This window comes from Carassius gibelio, chromosome B25 (assembly GCF_023724105.1).
Source record: "Carassius gibelio isolate Cgi1373 ecotype wild population from Czech Republic chromosome B25, carGib1.2-hapl.c, whole genome shotgun sequence".
NCBI classification, from domain to species: Eukaryota; Metazoa; Chordata; class Actinopteri; order Cypriniformes; family Cyprinidae; genus Carassius; species Carassius gibelio.
Genome location: NC_068420.1, coordinates 16,435,924 through 16,456,989, shown reverse-complemented (window position 1 = coordinate 16,456,989; position 21,066 = coordinate 16,435,924). Strand labels below are relative to the sequence as shown.

The window sequence follows — 21,066 nt, the reverse complement described above, 5'->3', positions numbered from 1 at the left end:
GGAGCACAAACGATGTTAGTCAGAATTCAACATTCTGCAGAAATTGTCCTCGCGAGGAACGAGTAAATAAAGGATGACAGAAATGTCAACCCTGTTACCGTTATGCTGTATAGCAAGTGACTGATAAGAGAAAAGTCGACGTTTGAAGAAGTTACTGTAGCATTACAGTAAGCACATTGTATGTAATGTCAAAGTAAAACTTAACATTTCACAAAAATAAAACATTAAAAAACCAAAAAAGTTAACCAACCATTTCATAGAAAGACCCAGATGAAGTTTAACAAGTGCTCGGTTTCATCTTTGACCTGATCTTATCTGCCAATGGACTTTGACTGGAGACTCAACCTGAGGAATATAACACATCCTTCAGGATAAACCACAGAATATAAAAACAACCATTCACTCTCACTTTGTTCTTGTGTGTTTTATGCAGCATGTTGAAAATTATGATGGTGAAGTTTGTTTATTCAACACAGAAGCCTAAATATCTAGCATGAAAGCAGATAACGGAAAAACAGCTGAATTGATGTAAAACTAGGTTGCTTTATTAAATTAAAATAACCAATTCATGCACAGACAGTACAATCGCTGAAACAAATATTTGCACAAACATTGCACAAGCTTAGTTTTCAGTTTGCTCTGGCACAAACAAATCTAAACTTCATTTCTGAAGCAGTGCCAACGGGCTGTCGAACCCACTGTCCTGCTGATACACTTTCAACTCCGAAAATAAGCTCTTTGGACACTTTTTCCGGACCCCATGTCCCTCAGAACCAGGGGTTGGCTCTCCGTGTTGATCTGTTCTTCTGTCCACACACACATCGGGTTTAGAGTAAGACCGAGGCTTAACGAACTCCTTGTATATGGTAACATCAGAGTCATCACCGATGGAGCTTCTAAAGTCCAACCCGCCGCTAACAGAGAACGGCTTCCCAGGATCTGGACGGGACGAGGTCAGGTGAAGGAAGTTAGAGCCGTTACTGGTTAAACTCCAGTCGCTCGGGCCGTTATCACGAACGGGATCTTCTTCGATCAGGAAGGGCTGGACGGATGATGATGGTTCTCCAAAACCCTCCATGAACATTTCCCTGCTGTGCTTTCTCAGTGTGACATTAACGCTGTTAAAAACACCATCGTGTGCAAACTGTGTGTGCTTCTGAGTTACCTGACCAACCGTAAAAGTGTCTTTGGATCCACATACCCCTACAGACTTGAGGGAATCCGGTTCGATGGATTTAGATCTGACGTCTTTCTGTTTAGCCGTCATGGATGTGTAGTTCGAGTCAGTTAGATTGTGTTGGTTCTTACCATCCTTGAGGGCTTCGGTTCCCAGGAGTTTAGCAGGAGAACCACTGGCTTCAGTGTCTGTTTTGTCTGATCCACCTAAGCAAAAATCAATGTTCCCAGATGAAAGCACCATGTCATGCTACAAACGAAGGCTTGGTTGAGTTGAGGTTTTACCTTGAGAGCCCTGGGTTCTCGAAAGCTTGCGTTTGGCCACCGGGGTCTCCAGGACTTTGGCCATGGCGGCCAGTTTGCTAGCAGCATTTATGATTTTCTTCTCAGCTCTGGAGAAAGAAAAGGTGTAGAATGAAGACCAAAGCATAAGAACAGAGAGATGAAGATCATTTGTGGTTCGTACCCTGCGGCCTGGCCTCCGTCCTCCAGCAGCTCCTGCAGACAGGTGAGGTAGTACCTGCGCATGCGTCTGGCCGTGTCCTGTCTCTCCCTCAGGACCTCAGTCCTGATCAGCTCTGCCGCCCGCTCCTTACTATCCTGCAGGTAGCGCAGCATGTCACCTACAAACACATTGACTATGAGTTGAGGAAGCTACTTCATTAACTATTAGCTTCAGTCTCAAATAGTTCAACTGCAGACATGCCTGCTTCTAGTTAGGTAGGGTGTAACAAACACTTTTAATGAGAAATGTGACCTGACTATAATTTGAGGAGTTATGTAAAGCATCTTTATCAAGGTCTTGAATTCACCTCTGATTTTCTCCACTGCTTTCATGTATCGCTCCTTCATTTCCTCAAGACCTGCTTGAAGATTCTGTTGGCTGACTGAACCGCTGAAACATTGATGAAGACAAGACCGTCAGTTTTTCTCTAAATCCGGCCGTGCTCGTAGTCAATGATGTGCTCTCATGAAAGAAAACTTCAAGTGTTTACAAACCTTGAAAGTGCTTCTGCATTTGAGGTTTGTTTCAGTTCCTCAAGGGCTCTGAGATGACCCTGCTGCTCCTTCTGCAGGGCTGCCTCATGCTCATCTGATTTGAACAAATAAAAACGCATTACAAATCACTGTCTTCCACATGCTGTTGCTTCTTACAGAGGCCCATTTTGTTAAAATACAAAATAAATATTAAATTACTAATTTAAAACCATTTGTAATGTTGCCTTATCAGCTAACTGAAATAAAATGAAATAAAAGTTGATGTACTACTAACATTACTAAAATAAATAAAACTACATTAAAATATAAAAATCTAATAAAAAGGACAAAAGTATAAAACATAATTACTAAAACTTGCATTAAAATTAAAATGAAAACTGAAAATCTAAAAATAGAAAGTCAATATAATTAATATATTAATCAAAACTATATTAGTATGTAAATATTACTTAAACACAGATATTTTACAAGCCAAATTTGTTATAATGTACTGGCTATACATCAGGGTTCCCACACATTTAAACAATTATTACTATTATTATTTTTTTAATTTAGAGTTTTTCACATTTTCCATGACTGTGGAAACCCTAAAACAAGGTCACAACTCTGATGTTGAAAAATTTGAGATTTTAGACTCTTTACAATTTACTTAATACATTTATTGTAAATCTATAATTTTCAGAATTAAATTGATGAGCAGTGAGCAACACTTGATTAACTGACTTAACTCAATGAATTACTTTATTTCCCAAAATGATTATTGAGATCCCCACAGTTTCCAAAATGGGCGGATCTCTTAACAAGACTTAACAGTGTCAATCTAAAGCTGCGTGTGAGTAATAAGAGCACCTTTCATCTTCTGCAGGGTGTTTTTGTGCTCTCGTACGCTCCTCTGGAGCTGCCGGCAGGCCTTCTCTAGATGTCTCTGGAGCTCTTGATTCTTCTTCTGGAGTTTGGCCAGAGACTCAGCACCTTCACTCTGCTTCCTCTGAGCAGTCAGAGCTGCTGCAGGACGAGGACGCATGAGGAGGGAAGATCCAGCAGTGTGTGAGGTGTGTGTGTGTGATGTGGCTCTTACCAATCTCTGCCTCATGGCGCTCCTGGGTTTCCTTCAGCACACGTCTCAGCTTGTCTGCGCTGCTCTGGAGTGTGAGAGGCAGGAAATATTTAGTGTGTTTCTCTGGGTGGAGACAGATGATAAATATGATGACTGTTCTAGTGTAATAAAGAAAAGGGAACTCCCTGGGTGCAGCTGTGCTCATTGCAGTGATTTTTGATTAGTCTCAGAAAGCAGACACGCACCTTCTTCAGCTCCTGTTTGGTTTGGCTGAGTGTTTCTCTGCAGATCTCCCAGACTCTGGATCTAATGGTGAGCTGCTGTTCTTCTCCAATCCTCCTGCTCTCCCCTCCGTCCTGCAGAACCTCCTTTAGTTCACTGAGCATCTCCTCCTGCAGTCTGAAAAACAACACTGCTCCTTTAAAACATACATTCAGAGGGTTCGTGAACAGGAGTCAAAAGACGTGGCTTCTATTGATTTAAAATATCAGTCACTGTTTACATTTGTGTACTTCACTATAAATAAATCTCAATATTATTAACAATATATTCACATAAAGTTTCACAAAGTAAGTTAATATTAAATGTTGCTAATCAAATTCAAATAAATCTATATCAAATTTCTTTATTTTATTCAAAATGTTCAAAGATTTTGTTGTAATGTATATGAATAGATGTATATGAATTTAATAAATATGATACACTTTATTATTAAATAGAAATATAAATGTGTGTGTGATCATTAAAATATAGCAAATCTTCAAGATACTATTTATATCAGTGTTGTTATTGTTAACTAAAGTTAAAAAAAAATTTGGGGAACTGAAATAAAATCTAATAGAAAAAACAGAAAACCTAAGCTGTATATATTTATTGGTATTTTGAATGTGCTTTTTAAACAATGAAATAACAGAAAATTGTATTAAAAGAGATTTGTAGTGCATACTACATATTAGAGAGTCAGACTTGTGACGCTGCTCTTGTATGTACTTGCTAAGGTATTGTATGTTGTTTTCATGTAATAAGTCCCTGCTTAAACAGCATTATGTTCAAGCATGCCTTAGCAAACCCTCTGAATCACGGAGACTATTATGAACCTGATCTCTTGTTGATCCCTCCACTCCTGCTCCTTTTCTCTGAGAGTTTCGTGTAGCTCTGTGTCTCTTTGTTTGTCGGTTTGCTCAAGAGCGGCTTGTAGTTTCTGCTTCTGCTCTCTCTGGAGCTGTGTCCTGAGACGGGACATCTCCTCCTGCTTGTCTCTGATCCAAACGTCTCGGGCTGCAGCCAGCTCTGCTTTCAGGAGGGCAGCCTGCTCCCGGCACACACGCTCCAGTCGGGTGCGGAGGGTAAGCACTTGCTCCTGGAGCTCCCCGTTTCTCATGTTACACTGCTCCAGTTCAGTGCATTTGGTGCGGAGCGTGTCCTGCCACCTTTCCTCCACTGCCTTCACAGCAGAGGACACCTGGGACCAGGAGGTGAGTGTTGAGCATTTGAGAAAATAAATCTGAAGAAATCATCTCACAATGATCACGACAACAGATACCTGTTCCTGGACACGCTGCTGCTGAAGTCGCTCCCACTCATCTTTTTCCCTCTGCAGACTGCTTTTGTACTCTGGGAGGGAGGTCAAGTCCTGGAGCCATCGAGAACGAGCACCTTCAACCTAGGAAGGCAGAAATCATTATTTACCATTTAAAACCTGGAAAATAAAATAAAAGTCCGGAATCAAACATACATAGGAAGAAAAAAATACCGTCCAAAAAAAGCAAAGAAAATGCAATTTGGTGCCGTATTTATATGGCCTTTAATATTATGATGTGCTTCCATCAGGTGTTTTTTAAATGACAATTTCAATTGGTGTAGTTTGAAGAGTAATAGAAACAGCTGATGATGTTTCAACCATGGAAAGACGTCAATTAATAAAACCGCATGTAAACAATAATGTCATAATGTCACAATTACCTCTGGGAAGCCATTCAGCGGTAATAAACAAACTAGAAAAAGAAAATCTAGAGAGGAGCATTTTTCTAAATATATTACTGGACCAGTTTTCTTTATTCTTTACCGCGTGTTTGAAATGAATGCATTTGTTTTCATGTTGAGAGCAGTAAACACCTGGAGCGTGATGTCATCAGTGTGTTTCTGCTGCATCTCTCTCTGAGCGTGTCGTACTGCTTCCTCCACGGCTCTGTGCCAGGCCGTTGCAGCCTCCTGCTGCAGGGTCTCCCTCTGAGCCCTGAGCCGGACCTCCAGCTGCTCCGCTGAAATCAACTGACCCGCCGCTCCCTCACAGGTGTCTGACTGCCTGGCCTTCCTGAGCTCTTCCTCAGCCTCCTGTAACCGCTGAGCCCAGGACTGCTCCAGCTGGCACAGAGACAGACAGAAAGACAAATCAAAGACAGGCAAAAACAGGTTAAGCTGACAAAACATATTCAAATAAACAAAAGTAGACCGAAGAAACCAATTATAGAGGCAAAAGATAAAGCAGACAGACAGATAAAATATATATGTAACGATGTAAAAACTTCATAATCATGGGAAGGAGGAGGCGGGAACCGGCGGACAATTTAAATAAAACTCGAATGATAAAATAAACACAAAACAAAAACCAAAACACAAAATAAAATCCAGGCCTGGTCTGCTCTCCTCCTTCACTGTCGTAACTCCTCTTACGACAGTGATCCTTCCAGATCTACTCCGTGGGACTCGAGACATGTCCAATCACTCCACCGGCCTCGCTCCGTTCCCACGGCTCTTGGCCCCGCCCCACTCATCACAATATAAAAGGCTAAATATTGAGCGTTTGACCTACAGGTCAAACCTAAATTTATTCAGACACCTTCAACATTTCTCACATTATCACGGTTTGTTTGCTATGGTTTAGAAAATGGTAAATAATATGAGTGTAATAAAATGAGAAGATCTCAAGAGTTAAAATGTGTCAAAATTATCTTGATAGTGTCAGATATCTGAATGGTACAACAGTGACATTTTAGTAAGTTCATGCTTGACACAGAGTAGAAAGACGGTCAATGTAAACGACCCGTCACCACTAACCGTCTCCTGCTCCTGCTGCCAGCTCTTTCTGGCCGTTTCCAGCTGCTCTCTGACCTGCAGCTCAGTCTCAGTCTGTGTGTCTATCTTCCACTGGGCTCTGAGCCGAGTCACGTCCTCCTGATGCTGACACTCCAGATCAGACCTCAGTCTCTCCAGAGCAGCCTCACTGTCCTCTCGCCTCTTCAACTGAAACAACAAGATGCATGATCAAGTATAGACACACACACACACACACACACACACACACACACACACACACACACACACACACACACACGCACGCAGGAGCACACGCACGTCCACACACAAATAAATATTAAGGTTCATAGAATGAAGTATGCTGGAATATGAGCTGTCATTTATGCCTGATCACATGGGTGCTGAGGCGCGTGCACAAGTGAGACCTGAACAGCACATGTTGATATCTGATTTAACTAAACCCATGTAAGCTGTCACTTTAAACATTTAAGAGCCAAAGGACGCGAGGTCACACGTGCAGTGAAAAGATTTGTGCGTGCGCTCATCCGAGGCGCGTGAACCCATGCAAATATAAACTCTCTCTGAAGTATTGTGTTTAAATGGACAACTTCACACAAAACATGTCAAAATGCCCGTCTTGGTAAGTATCCTACAGCAGACATAGCAGGCTGAATGAACTGGATCGGTGCATTCTCTTAATGTATTATTATTATTTTTTTTCTGTCTCAGCTGATTCGATAGCACCGGAGCCTGGTTAAACTGGTCAGTTTAAATAGACCGTAGTATACAGGTTCAATTTGCTGTTATGACAAGGACGTTTTTGCTCTATGAAAAGGATCATCTTTTCCGTCTATGTACGAATGTGTAAGTAGTTTACAATATAAATAATTGTTTAACATTCAAATACATTGCGAATATGGAACCATTTGGATTTGTGCCAAAGCCCCGCTCGCTCATCCTCATATGCAAGCACGCACGTGCTGTCATGATCTGATGCACTAGATGCCGGATATTTTAAAAACAAATAGGCTAATCCTGCCGGAACGCAAAAATTCAAATTAATGTGAGCACCAGTGTTTTGCTGCAGCAGTGCTGATGGAAGCAGTTCATTTACTGCGCAGCGCAGTCACGTTTGGGATCATTTTATTTTAAATGCCATAATGTTAGTTGAAAACATTACAATTGTGTTTTAAAATACAACAACGAGCTCCACAAAACCATTTAAAAAGGCGTGTTCAGTGGTCTCCGTGCCAGAAAACGGTCAACAAAATAAAATGATCTCAAACGTACGACACACTCTCTTTATTTTATCATATGATCATAATCACATCTGTTCATTTTATAATCCTGCTACTAGCATTTTATTCAGACTAAAACCCCATTAATTCAAGCGAGAAAGCATTTTTTTTGTGTGTTTGTGTTAGATCCCGACCGATATATCGGCCGACCGATATTATTGGCCGATATGAGCTTATTGCATTTAAATCGGCAGATACAGAGTCTCATGCTTCACTCATGTTATGAGTGTTGCATGGTTTGCCCACCAGAGGGAGCTCTGCAACTCCACAGTTGAAAACAGCGCCAGAAATCCACTATAGAAGAAAGCGATCAGCCAAGCCACGGAGATGTACTGTTTTGACGGTGAGTCTGTCGTTCGTCATGTGAGATGATTTAGTTCATACACTGTATATAAAAACAGTATGGTAGTTCTAGCTAACGGTCCTATCATTATCACTTCTAAATATTCTGTAACTTCACTTACAGCCGCTAATGCATTGCTATATTAGATTAGCCACAAAGCGAATACCATGTTTATCAGTGGAAGAGCGCGAACATTAATAAGAGGTCAAACTATAACGTTAGCATTTAACTTATTCTAAATATATCTGCAGTGTTTCCCACATAATGACCGCGTAACTGTGGCAGGGGGGAGCGTGTAATCAGTCAATGACTAGAAGTTATGAAGTTATGTACAGCGTGCATTAAATTGTTTGAAGGTGGTTCTCCTCAAAATGGACAGCGGTGTGTTCATGGCACTAACGTTAACCAATCAACTTCGAATTGATTCCGTAATCTTCCGGTAACAGTAGGCTAACTTTACGTTTGCCAGCGCATGACGATGTTTTGATTCAGACTGCACAAAGAGAAGAGAAGATATAGGGGTCCGTTGTGAATGTGTATGTGAGAGCCCATATAGTGTAGTTACAGTAACTACAGTAGGGGTGTCAGAAATGATTAAACCAGAGGGGACATGTAAATAAATGTGAGCTGAACACACGCTTTTTTTTTTTTTTTTACATATTGTTTCAAAGCAGCTTTACAGACATAACAGGAAAATGTTTAAATAATATTGTTAAATATAAGTAGGTAATACCTATATAAAAAAAATACATATATTTCTCATTTTTGCCTATGTAGGAGATCCCTGTTTATTATTATTATAATTCTAATGGTGACATGAGTAATGATACATGGTGATATTATTAATACACATGCTTATTCTTTCTCTGTCTCTCTTTCTCCCCTACAGATGGCTGAAAAAGGTGAATGCTGTAGCAGCAAAGTGTGGGACTACTTCTGCAAATACTTTAACTTCAGTATTATAATTTATTTACAGTACACACACAGACTGTTAAAACCAGCTTCAACTGGAAGAAAGTAAAAGTGTTAAATGTTTAAAATCAGACAGTTTTTTGATCATTAAAAAATATATACTTTTGATGTGCAATTGTTTAGTCATTGAGACTGTAATCTAAGGCTTTTTTTTTTTTTTTAAACATAAATCCCTTCTGGAAAATGGTTTATACAGCCCACATACATAGAACAGGCAGATATTTTGCTATTGAATGTTGTGTAAGTGCAGTTTATAGGAAATGGGTCTAATATCCAGTTTATTTTCAAAATCAAAATATTTCGGCTTATAAATCGGCTCTTTTCGAGTTAATATCGGAATCGGCCCCCAAAAATCTTTTGCACATCCTGTCAATAGACGCATTTCCAGCATTATGGTTAACGATTAATCGATCGTTAATTTAAATGCCGATCGATCATGGAAATAATGGATATTTTACATCCCTAACCGGTACCGTTTTACAAGTATTGAAATGGCACCGGTATTGTATAAAACCCAATCGATACCCAACCCTACACACATTGCAAACGGAGTATATGTGAACCTGGCGTAACACTGCCTCACATACAGCTAATGAAATCTGGCTTGTGCTGTGTAAACTATTGTACAATTATCAAAATAAAAATGCAGTGCATGATCAAACATTTAGGTGAGATAGACATTTTAAAAAAAATAGATATTTATCTAGTGCTTACCTCATTTTCTATCAATCTCCTCTGTTCTTCAAGCTTGTTTTGGAGATTTTCCTCCAGCTTGTCTTTCTCTTTGCAAACAGAAATGTAGCATTCCTGCACAGCTAACACCTCCTGTCTGAGATCAGCCAGTTTTGACCTGTGGATGGACTCGGTGTTAATAAAGGTCAGCTTCTGCATACTGTATGAAGGTTATTATGAAGTGTCCAGTCATGATGTTTAAAGGTGGAGGTGTAGTGCAGTACTGGAGCTGTTGGAGGTGCTGCTGATGCTGGTGAGTGAGTTGCTCTATGTGAGCCGTGTGCTCCTGTGTCAGCTCCATCCGGACACCATTCACCACGTCATCTCTGAACTGCTGCCGAGTCCTCTCATCCCTGCACACACAGAGCATGTCACCGATGAAACACCACAGAAGCTGCACCAGACTGGAATCAGCTCTCACTTTAGCTAAATGAATGGATGTGTGACCTCTCTGCTGCTTCTCGTTTCTCCTGGTCCAGCTCCTGGATCATCTCTCTCATCTTGGTGCAGAGCTCAGAGTTGGCTGACTTCATCTTCTCCTCACTCTGCTTCAGCTCCTGATTCCTCTTCTCCAGAGCCTGCCGTTCACAACTGGGGTTGACTAGTGTAACAACTAGCTTACTGAATCATGACTTCATTAAACATGGATCCAGATCGGTGTTAATTTAATATTATTTACAAATTATTATAGTATTTTATAGTATTATATTCAGAAATAGTTTTGTTTTTATTTTCAGTTTTAGTCTTTCTATATATACACAGTACAGACCAAAAGTTTGGAAACATTACTATTTTTAATGTTTTTGAAACAAGTTTCTTCTGCTCATCAAGCCTGCATTTATTTGATCAAAAATACAGAGAAAAAAACAGTAATATTGTGAAATATTATTACAACTTAAAATAATAGTTTTCTATTTGAATATACTTTAAAAAGATAATTTATTCCTGTGATGCAAAGCTGAATTTTCAGTATCATTCCTCCAGCCTTCAGTGTCACGTGTCACATCCAGTCGATCACAGGATCATTTAGAAATCATTCTAATATTCTGATTTATTATGAGTGTTGGAAACAGTTCTGCTGTCTAATATATTTGATGAATAAAAGGTTACAAAGAACTGCATTTATTCAAAAAAAAAAAATATATATATTTTCTTTACTATCACTTTTTATTAATTTGACACATCCTTGCTGAATAAAAGTATTGATTTTATAAAAAAAAAAAAAAAAAGAAATTACTGACCCCAAATTACTGACCAGTAGTGTATATTGTTATTACAAAATATTTATATTTTAAAAACATAGCTTCTTTTTTTTTTTTTTTTTTTTACTTTTTATTCATCAAAGTATCCTAAAAATGTATCACATGATCTGAAAAAATATTAAGCAGCAGAACTGTTTCAAACTTTGATAATGAATCATCATATTAGAATGATTTCTAAAGGATCATGTGATAATGATCCTAAAAATTCAGCTTTGCATCACAGAAATAAATGATAATTTAAAGTATAATAAATTTAAAAACAATTATTTTAAATTGTAATAATATATCACAATATTACTGTTTTTTCTGTATTTTTGATCAAATAAATTAAAAAAATTTTCAGTGCTATATTTCTATAATTATTTCAATACATCTCAAAATTTCTGTTTTACTTTTTACTGTAGTACTTAATTAGAAATGTTGCTTTGGCAACTAACTGAAATTCAATAAGTTGTAATCTTTTTGTTGTATTATTATTATCATTATTTAAATAAACCATTTTTCCTTTTATTTCAGCTTTATTTCAAATAACCAAAATTCTTTCGATACGGTCTGCATCAATAAATGAAAAAAAGCCAAAAGAATTATTATTAACCATTTTACCATCATTATCTGCTGCTAAACTAAATTTGTATAATTTTTCTTAAATAAATGTATACATTTATACATACATATACACACAGACATACATACATATATACATGTATGTCAGAAGTCCTCTGACTCTGTGACTGAAGTCACACTGACCTCCACTCTCTCCTGCAGCACCTGCCGTTCTTTCTGCAGTCTGATGAGGTCTTTGTGAGGAGCTGCAGTCATGGGGGATGTTTCCAGGTGTTTCTCCAAGCTGCTCTCCCTCACCTGTAGTAAACGCACAAGGTGGAAGTCTAACATCTACTACAGCACACACACGATTGATCCATCAAGCAGTGATTTGCTGTAGGTCAGACCTCAGAGTCCTGCTCTAGCCGCGTCTGCAGCTGCTCTGTTCTGCTCTGAGAGCGTCGCAGCTCCTCCTGAAGCTCAGAGATCTTCAGACGCTTGGTCTTCAGGTGACTCAGGCAGCGCTGCAACTCGCTCTTCAGCTCTCGCACCACGTCCTCCTTCAGCAGGGTCGAGTCTCCTGCTTCTGCAATATGAGGTTTGCTGGAAAACAAAGGAATTGTGAGATTAAAAGAATTTGAGATATGAACACTACAGCAATGCAGTTTGGATTGTTATTGTACAATGTAACGTTACCTGTGGATCCGTCCATTTCTCCACTTGGGCTTCTTGATGCCCAGGTCCACGCAGGACTCAGACAGCTGGCTCTCCCAGTCTCCATTAGACTCCAGGGCTCCATGTTTAATGGCAGACTCATACAGATTTATCTGCTCCTTCAGTTCAGTCAACTCTTCCTGTTGAGGGAACAAACACGTGGGCTCTGTTTTGTGGACAGCTGTGATGTTTCCCATTACTGAAAATGCTGTCAAACACTAGTGGACTGACTGACCTGCAGGGCTTTGCTGAGGTCTTCTCTGATAGCGCAGGTAGACTGAGCCTGCTGGAGCTTCAGCTGTAACTGACTCATCTCTTGAACAGAGCCTGCAGAGAATAAAAGAGCTTTGATAAAGAGGTTACAGACACAAGGGAGACAAAACTTCAATGCATTTATTAAGGGAAGGACTGAAAACATGATTTTTCTTCTACTTTTAAAGGGGACATATCATGAAAATTGGCCTTTTCCAGGTTTTAAGTGTTATAATCAGGTCCCCAGTGCATCTACCAACCAAAGAAACGTGAAAAAGATTAACCCAGTAACTTTGCTTTGGTTAGCCTTTTTCTACAAGCGTCTTTAAAAACAAGTACATCTGATTTCACTCCCCTTGTGATATGGAAAGGGATCTCATTATAATATCACTGCCTCTTAATCTGTAACAGGTTTCCACCCATGGAGAAGAGTTGCCAAGTCTGCCTGTTTTTGGGCTCATTTTAAAAAATATGGTTGCTTGTTTGGGAAATCTGACGAGCAATTTTGTTTCTTTATTTATGTTCGCCATTATTCTCCAATGCAATGACTGACACTCGGTCTGCTCACAGTTAATAGCCAACAATACAATAATATAAGTGCTGCAGAATAATTTGCCAAATGTTCCGTCCCCTCCTCCCCCATAGTTTTTTATTTCTACAATGTTTTTGTAATGCATTAATTATCACGAGCTGTAATAAATTTTTTTTAAAAAGTTGTCTTTTGCAGATATTTTTTATGGTCAACCAGCAACATGACACACTAACTAACATTAAAAAAAGTGAAATCACAATCAACCACCCCTTTTAACTGCAGGAGAAAAAGATGACTGGCCCATACAATTACCAATGAGGCTTGAGCAATCACAACTGTAAAAACAAACATTAGCACATGGGATGCCACATACCAGTGTGGAGCAGTTTGGCACACTGCTGCTGGCTCTCCTCCAGGCGCTGTGCGAGGGTGTTGATGACGGCGGCTCTGTCCACCTGATCCCCTTCTCTCTGACGCTCCAGCAGCCGGACCTGATCCTGCAGCCGCTGGCCCGCCTCCGCCTGACACACACACACACACACAGTGAAACCGCAGGCCTGCACTGCCCTCTGTTGTGAGGGGTTAATCATATCTACATGTATCTGACCTGCTCGTTCAGACTCAGTGATTGTGCGTCTAGTTTCTGCTTAAGGGTGAGCAGTTGTGCTTCGTACTGCTCACGGATAGCGGTCACGTCTCTATCGTGCTGCTCCCGTGCTCGTGTCAGAGTGTCTGAGCGACACAGATCCATCATCTGCTGCTTCATGCTGTCCATCGCCACCTCGGCCACACGCTGCTGCTTCAGGCTCTGTGTACACACACACATTTCCTCTCTTATAGTAGTAGTAGTATTTTTATTAAATGCATTTCAGCATCATAGGCTATTTTCATGGTAAAAAATACAAGTATAACAAATACAATAAAAACCAGCAAACAAAAACAAAAAGTGTTCTATTACACAAGATTTTTTTTTACATTAACATATGATAAAAAATTCTAAAACTTTTTTCTGGAAACTAATATACTAAGCTCTTTAAGAGAGTTCACTTCATAAAAGTGGGACAGGCCTTCCTCTCTAATAAGAGACTGCACCATGAGCTCGTACCTCTTGCTCTCGGTCTGTGAGAGACTGGATCTGTTTCTCCAGAGATCTGACTCTGCCCTGCAGCTGCGCTTCTCTCTCTTTCGCCTCCTCCACGAGTGCACTGGACTCCTTCAGTGATACAGTCAGACCATCTTTCTCATCTAGACAAAAAGCAACACATTTTATTGTCTCAAATTATTTTTTAACTCAAGAGGTCAGCACTTTTAGCACATTCCAGGTTATTTCAGGGAAAAAAATACAACAGATTTCAGTATGGTTAAGAGTAAGATTAGTAACAGTATTTCAGAGCTGAATTTAAAACTGTGGGAATCTAGTGAATCTGACCTTTGACGATGGCGAACTGGTGCTCCAGATATCTCATCTTCCTCCTGCAGTCCTCTAGTTTCTGTTCCAGCTCCTCGATCTGTCCAGATTGAGCTCGGTTTACAATCTGAAGCTGCGCCAGCTGCTGACCGTCTGCTGAATCTGAACAACATTCATACAACACACCTCAAGCTCCTAAAATACTCATAACATAGTCATTACAAATACAATTTACAATAAATGCTGGGCTTTTCAACTTTTCATTCACCAAAGTACCTTGAAAAAAAAAATAGCTTCCAAAGAAATACGAAGAAGGTATGATGTTTAATGGTATCTTACGTGGTGCTGAGTCCAGGAAGTCCCTCTGAATCTGGTCAAAGTGGTTATTCTGATAGGTCACTTGAGGACTGAACATCTCGGCCTGGTTTGAAGGTTGATGTGGATGGTAACTGGCTCTGCAGTTGCCAGTGGGTTTGTTCCCAGCTCCTCCATTATCAAACACCTTCAACAAATGTGCAAAATTAATAAACATGCATACAGTGTTTAATAAAAGAAGACTGGCTGCAGACATTCACCTGAAAGTGCTGTCTGATGTGGTTATGCTCTCCTAGAGCTCGAGCCTCATCTCCGGGGGGGCCTGCCCCATGCTGAAGAGCATTATGAGAGTACACGTCCTGTTCCGCCCCGACCCCAGTGGAGAAGTCATCCGTGCCTGCGGAGGAGTGTGCATAGTCTCGGTTCTGGTACTGGTAGTTCTGTTGGTCCCAGCCGGTGGCCACATGTTCTGTCCCGGTCTGGAGGTGATGAGGGTGACTGTTGCTCTGAGACGTGTGACTCCTGTAGCTGTAGTCCTCATGATAAGAGCCTTGATCATCCTCCTCATAGTGCTGCAAAAACATGCAAGGCAAACCATTAAGTGAATGACTTGTCATAGTATATTAAATGCACCAAATTTAAGACCACTTGCATCCTTCCAATAAACCTAAGGTTGATTTTGTAGCATCTTAAACCAATAAACTGACTTGCTCATGGGAAGAAGGTCTTGGATGCTCCCATTGTGGGACATCCCAGGCATGCTGCGGTCTGAAATACAAACACATTTGTGTATGTTTTATTAAATAGGTATTTCAGGTAAGTGTTGCATAAGGGTGTTTTGATGTGTTTTGTACCTGTTGTTGTCTTCTGGACGGCTGCAGGTGGAGCTGTCAGCGCTGTCATCTAGCATATCATCAGGGAGATCAGTCAGGAGCTTGTGGAGCTAAAAACAAACAAACAAACAAACCCCATTTAAATCAATAAAAACTTTGAACAGTCATGCATGACCGTAGCCACCCCACCCATGAGCGGTCTTCCCCCCTGCCACACCGTTATGGCACAGATTAGAGGCATTCATCACAGATCCACTTGGATCTGAAAACCTGAGGACCAACAAGAGATATTAGTATGATATTACTATATGAGAAGCCCTGGGTTTCGGATGATTTTAAATAAATTAGCTATTACCGAAAGGACCGCAGAAGACTATAATGAATAATGAATAATTCTATGAAAATATTATTGTAATATTATCTTCTATGTCAATGCATGCTTCTTTGATACTGGTTCATTCATCCGAAACAATGAGAGGTGGGATTCGCTCATAAATCAATTAACATTAGTTTATATATGTAAATGCAATCTCCATTCAGAGACACCAAGAGATGTTTGTGGTGACAATTAATTGTTAGCCAAATATGTATAATAAAAAATAAAAAAAAACTTTCAGTCAGTTTTTTTGAAGCAAAGTATCATTTTATTTCATTAAATAAATTGATAAATTTTTGGGAACACAGGCATTGCACTCTGCAAATATTGCTCTTTATTTTAACCAGTGGTTTTCTATAAATAAATAATAATAAAAAACAGCAAGCAAATTAATATCACTAGAAACAAATAACTTATAGAACAGGAAGTAAATATTCTATAAACAAAAAAAGTTATTTCTTTCATAACACAGTCGAGAAACTATGTGCAATTTTTTGTTTATGTTTTAGAAAGCGCTAAAAACACGTATTTTAATTAAACGCAGATAATTCTAAAAATGCAGCAAACATGTTTAATAGAGTTTTCATATTAGTGTTAGAGTGAATGAAATGTTACTCTCTTGATATCAACTCTGAGCAACACAGGGAACTATTTTTATGCTATTGCCTATTAAAACCTACACTACTTTGTCAAAAATAAAAAAACAAAAAAAATGTATGATCACTCTTAGGTTGTGCTGCCTAAATTCTCTTAAGCATCATCACGGCGTGCTGTATGAAAACTGGATATCTAATTTTAAGATGATAAAAATGTCCCTATAAAGGAGGAGAAAAGTGTTCTATAAAGTTGAAATCTTTCACATTATTTAGTTCCATTCATTAAAGATCAAAGTTTCATCTAAAATCCACAATCAAAACAAAGAAAAAAAAAGAACTTTATAATGGAAAATATCCATATGTTCTAATACAGTGTGCATATATATATACACACACACATACACACACACATATACGTATACATATATATACATATACACATACATATATATATATATATATATATATACACACACACACACACACACACACATATATATATATATATAAAAATCAGTCAAACACTAATCCACAAGCTCCTCCGATAAGTTGGCAGTCAGTAAGTGTCCAACAGACCATCTTTTGGGGATGTCATCCTTCTTAGAAGTTTCTCAATACAATAATATAATACGGAGTTAATGGGAAACTATGAGAACGAAACAAGCACATTCAAGCACTGCAAGTCCCATAGCAACCATTTACAAAAACACACCCGCCCGGTTACAGACATGCTGAACTCTCACACAAACACCAACACATGGCCCTGAGGCGTCTTAAAGGAGCCCTAACTTCATGATAAAACACAGCTGAAGTCTCTGTATCAGAGGACAGACAGTCAAACTCACTCACCCTCCATAACTCCCGCCGGATGACCCGCACATCCTGATAGGTTCCCTCGGACAGGAAACGTTCCCGCATTTACACTCTCACGACTGCTGCTGCACGAGCTCTGCGACTCAGGGACATACTGAAGCACTTCTGTGTGCAATGCTGGAGTTCAGCCGCGTGACTCATATGAATAACTCCAGAAAAGACAGCAGAAAACGAGGAACTAAGCCGTCCTCATTTGTCCAGACTGAGGTCAGCCCATTGTGGGGGTCAGAATATACGTTTCAGTTAACTGGAGCAGAAACATTCCTCTGATGGAAAAAAGACAGCCTGTGAATATGACGGTGTGTGTGTGTGTGTGTGTCCTCATCATTCACCTCATACTATAATTTTCTGATTCTAATCTAAAATGACAAGTGAATTTGCCTACATTTATCCTTCCATTCAGAGCAAACATCTGTGTAGCGTCAATAAAGAGCTGTGAGTATGTAGGCCAGTGGAAACACAGGCTTTATGACACAGCAAACACACCTGACTGCATTAAACGCGCACCAATGACAGCAAACGTTCATTCATGCAGACGGTAGATAGCTGTAAGGGGAGTCAGAAGAGAACGCACATTTCTGATTGGAGAACATCTGCCATTTAAAAACAAACACGGTTACTGCTTGTGACTGGAAACAGGAATCTTTAGCTACTGATAATCACCACGAGAAAGCAAATATGGACCTAGTAAACTGAGTAAGGCAGCGACAAAACCAGAAGAAAAAGATTCAGTCAAACTCTTGGTCCATACAGCAGTTTTTAATGGTTATACGGGCATGTTAAGCATTAACTGCATGCCATATTAGAGAACAGCACTGACAGAGCAACTTTATTAGTCCCAATATTGAAGCCACACAGAACTACTGACGTGTTTAGTACCAGATATACACATTTAAAACATGAACTGGACGAAACTTGATGAACCTGCTTTAACAAGACACACACAAAAACTATTCACTTAAAATAACTTGAGTGTATGTTTAATGTATCCATCCGGCAGACATATTAATACAATATAGTGTCATGTGTAATTATACCATATCGATTGTTTCACTAAAATGTTATTTATGTTTTAAGATATATAAGTCTGTGTGTATAAATGTGTTTTTTTTCTCTCTATTGTGATGTACATTCAAGTAAAGAATATTACTGAAAGAGATTTTTTATATATATATATATATATATATATATATATATATATATATATATATATATATATATATATATATATATATATATATATATATACACATACATACATTAATAACAATATCTCTTCTCTTATGACGTGAGGGTTAGACAAAATAACCTGTCACTCACATGAAATCATTATAGCAGTTAGCAACATATATATACATATATTTTTTTTTTTTATTAAAGATTACAATGGCTTGTGTTTTGTTTATTATTGAATGTTATGTATGGATTGATATATATTAATATTTTATTTAAATAATGCATAATAAACACTGCACCACTTCATAAACAAAAACTAACTGTCAGTTTTGATTTCATGGTGTACTGATGACATCATTCTGTTCGGGGGAAAATATAAATGTTTGTCTAATCTCGGTCTAGTATGAGACGGTCTCTACTCAAAAATAGTAATTTCTACAAATTATTGTATATTATATTTTTATTATCAATGTTGAAAACAGTTGCTGCTTAATATTTTTGTGAAAACCGTGGTGCATTTGTGGTGGTCAGTTAAGTCAAGAAGTTACCAAAAAGGCGATTAAAGCTGACTTAAAACTGTGCATGCATTTAATATGGTTAACATGACAAATCCCTGACAGTAAACTGCCTCGTCCTATTTATGAGGTACAGACACAGAGTTCAAATGTCCTGTGTAGACACTACAGACTCAACCTGTTGCGACGCGGCGGTGTGACACTGTTCGGCGGTTTGGTTTCCGCCGTCCATCGCCCTACACAAAATGAATCTGCTGAATGCATAAACTTTATTTTCCTGCACTCAAATGTGCCAAACTAAAGGACAGGCTGTGTATGGCGTTTGAGGTAATTTGTGAATTACCATAGAAATACAAAACTCCGTGGTTTGTGTACTGTAAACACATACGAGCTTCATCACATACGAGTCTGTCACGTGACTCTGTTCCTCTTTCGGGCTTGAACTGATTGTAAAACTAAGGACATTATTAATTGTCTTTACATTTATTTTGAAAGATGAAGCCCATGATTATGGAAAGGGGCATTATATTTCTGACGAGCGCTTGCGGTGTTCGGCCAATCACAATGTACTGGGTCAGTTGGCCAATCAGAACAGACTGCGCTTGTCGGAAGGAGGGACTTTGTAGAAAACAATGCGTTTGAGAGAGACGGGGCATAGAGGACATACAATAATGTACAGTATTTGAAGAGAATGTGTTTTTTGAACATTAAAGCATGTCGACATATTCTGTTACACTAAATAATGATATTTAAAAAAGCATCATTTGACCACTTTAATAATAATAATAAAATAAAAAACTAACACTGGCTTTTCTAATCTTTTTTAATTCTATCTATTTGTTTTCTTTTTATTTATTATACACAATCAACAAAACCAAAAAAAAAAAAAAAAAGGCCTCGAACACTAGCTTGCTCTATTATTTTTCTATTTTCTCGGTATTATTTTTATTCTTTTGATTGCTTAGATTGTCTTCATTTGTAAGCTGCTTTGGATAAAAGTGTCTGCTAAATGACTAAATGTAAATACTACATAGTCATTTGCAGTCATGCAGCAGATGACAGCTGTCAGTCTAGTGTGTGTGTGTTTGTGTGTGTGTCAGTGTTCAGTAACTGGACAGATACCTCTTGTTCTCTGGCGTAGTCTTCCTGATCATACTCCTCTTCCTCCTGCTGGGTCTGTAGAGCTGCACTGTCGAAATCAATGGACATCCTGCTGATCTGAGAGGAGAAGTGACACACTGAGTCAGGAAATGACCAGCAATCACATCCACTTACACTTCATTTAACCAGTCTTACTGATAAAACACAGAACGACTCGTTTACACTGTCTGCTGGTTCGCATCAGCAAACACGGTTGTTAATCCCAGATATAGATACATGTTGTTACTAAGCAACCCATATTTCACATCCGTTAACTCGCTCATTTAGCACTAGATTACAAGCTTCAGTTCCCAAACAAGGCTGTATGTGAGTTTAAACGATCTCTGCTTACCTTTAAAGATTTTATAAAGTCGCCACAGTCCTACAGTAACACAATAATCCCGAACGAAGTGTTTCTATGATACGCATTAGTGTCTCGGTGCCACACAAACTCATACCGCGACAATATTGACATAAAATGCCTTGAGTACGAGTAATAAACTTTCAGCAAATGTCTGTTCGTCCGTCAAAGATGTTAAAAATCATTTAATGCGGACAAAAGTCGATTTCGCAGCACTGATATTGTTAAAAGTGTTTGTCTATTGAAACATGGCGCCCTAAACAGCGGCAAAAGCCCTGACTGCTGATTGGCTGTCGGGATGGATGACGTCATGTAAACGTTACATCCTAGCATGTGTCAACTAAAAAATAAATGTATTTTCTCAGTCATTGAGCTGTACCAATATTAATAAAATGATTAGTAATATATATATATATATATATATATATATATATATATATATATATATATATATATATATACAAATAAATGAACGTAAGGTGAATAGCCAACGTATGGTTTACAATTAATATTCTGTAAAAAAAAAAAATATATACATACATACACACACACACACA

The 21,066-nt window shown here is 38.7% G+C and overlaps 1 protein-coding gene across 3 annotated transcripts; it reads right to left on the bottom strand.

Annotated features, from left to right (window-relative positions):
• Positions 1-523: 523 nt before the first annotated feature.
• Positions 524-20,790, bottom strand: LOC128014459 (centrosomal protein of 152 kDa). 3 transcript variants are annotated; one of them, XM_052598047.1, is made up of 29 exons: positions 20,501-20,790; positions 20,131-20,226; positions 15,494-15,582; positions 15,347-15,407; positions 14,900-15,211; positions 14,664-14,826; positions 14,346-14,486; positions 14,022-14,161; positions 13,524-13,724; positions 13,290-13,437; positions 12,368-12,459; positions 12,115-12,272; positions 11,826-12,021; positions 11,623-11,736; positions 10,061-10,191; positions 9,838-9,966; positions 9,596-9,731; positions 6,290-6,475; positions 5,348-5,596; positions 4,776-4,895; positions 4,330-4,694; positions 3,478-3,631; positions 3,254-3,317; positions 3,025-3,180; positions 2,176-2,269; positions 1,989-2,071; positions 1,643-1,799; positions 1,462-1,568; positions 524-1,383 (listed from the first exon to the last, which is right to left on the bottom strand). In XM_052598047.1, exons 2-29 carry the CDS (start codon positions 20,215-20,217, stop codon positions 662-664), a joined length of 4,755 nt encoding a protein of 1,584 aa, XP_052454007.1. In that variant the 5' UTR covers positions 20,218-20,226; positions 20,501-20,790; the 3' UTR covers positions 524-661. The 3 variants fall into 3 exon arrangements, with proteins under 3 accessions (XP_052454007.1, XP_052454008.1, XP_052454009.1); XM_052598048.1 differs by having other exon boundaries at positions 3,025-3,177; positions 20,501-20,780; XM_052598049.1 differs by lacking the exons at positions 20,131-20,226; positions 20,501-20,790 and adding an exon at positions 17,294-17,453.
• Positions 20,791-21,066: the final 276 nt, after the last annotated feature.

Coding starts and splice junctions, on each gene's coding strand:
- LOC128014459 (XM_052598047.1), bottom strand. CDS start 20,217: ATGTCCATTGATTTCGACAGTGCAGCTCTACAGACCCAGCAGGAGGAA. Junction 9,967..10,060: donor AAACGAGAAGCAGCAGAGAG/GTCACACATCCA, acceptor CTGTGTGTGCAG/GGATGAGAGGACTCGGCAGC. Junction 3,632..4,329: donor AGGGATCAACAAGAGATCAG/GTTCATAATAGT, acceptor GTTGTTTTTCAG/ACTGCAGGAGGAGATGCTCA.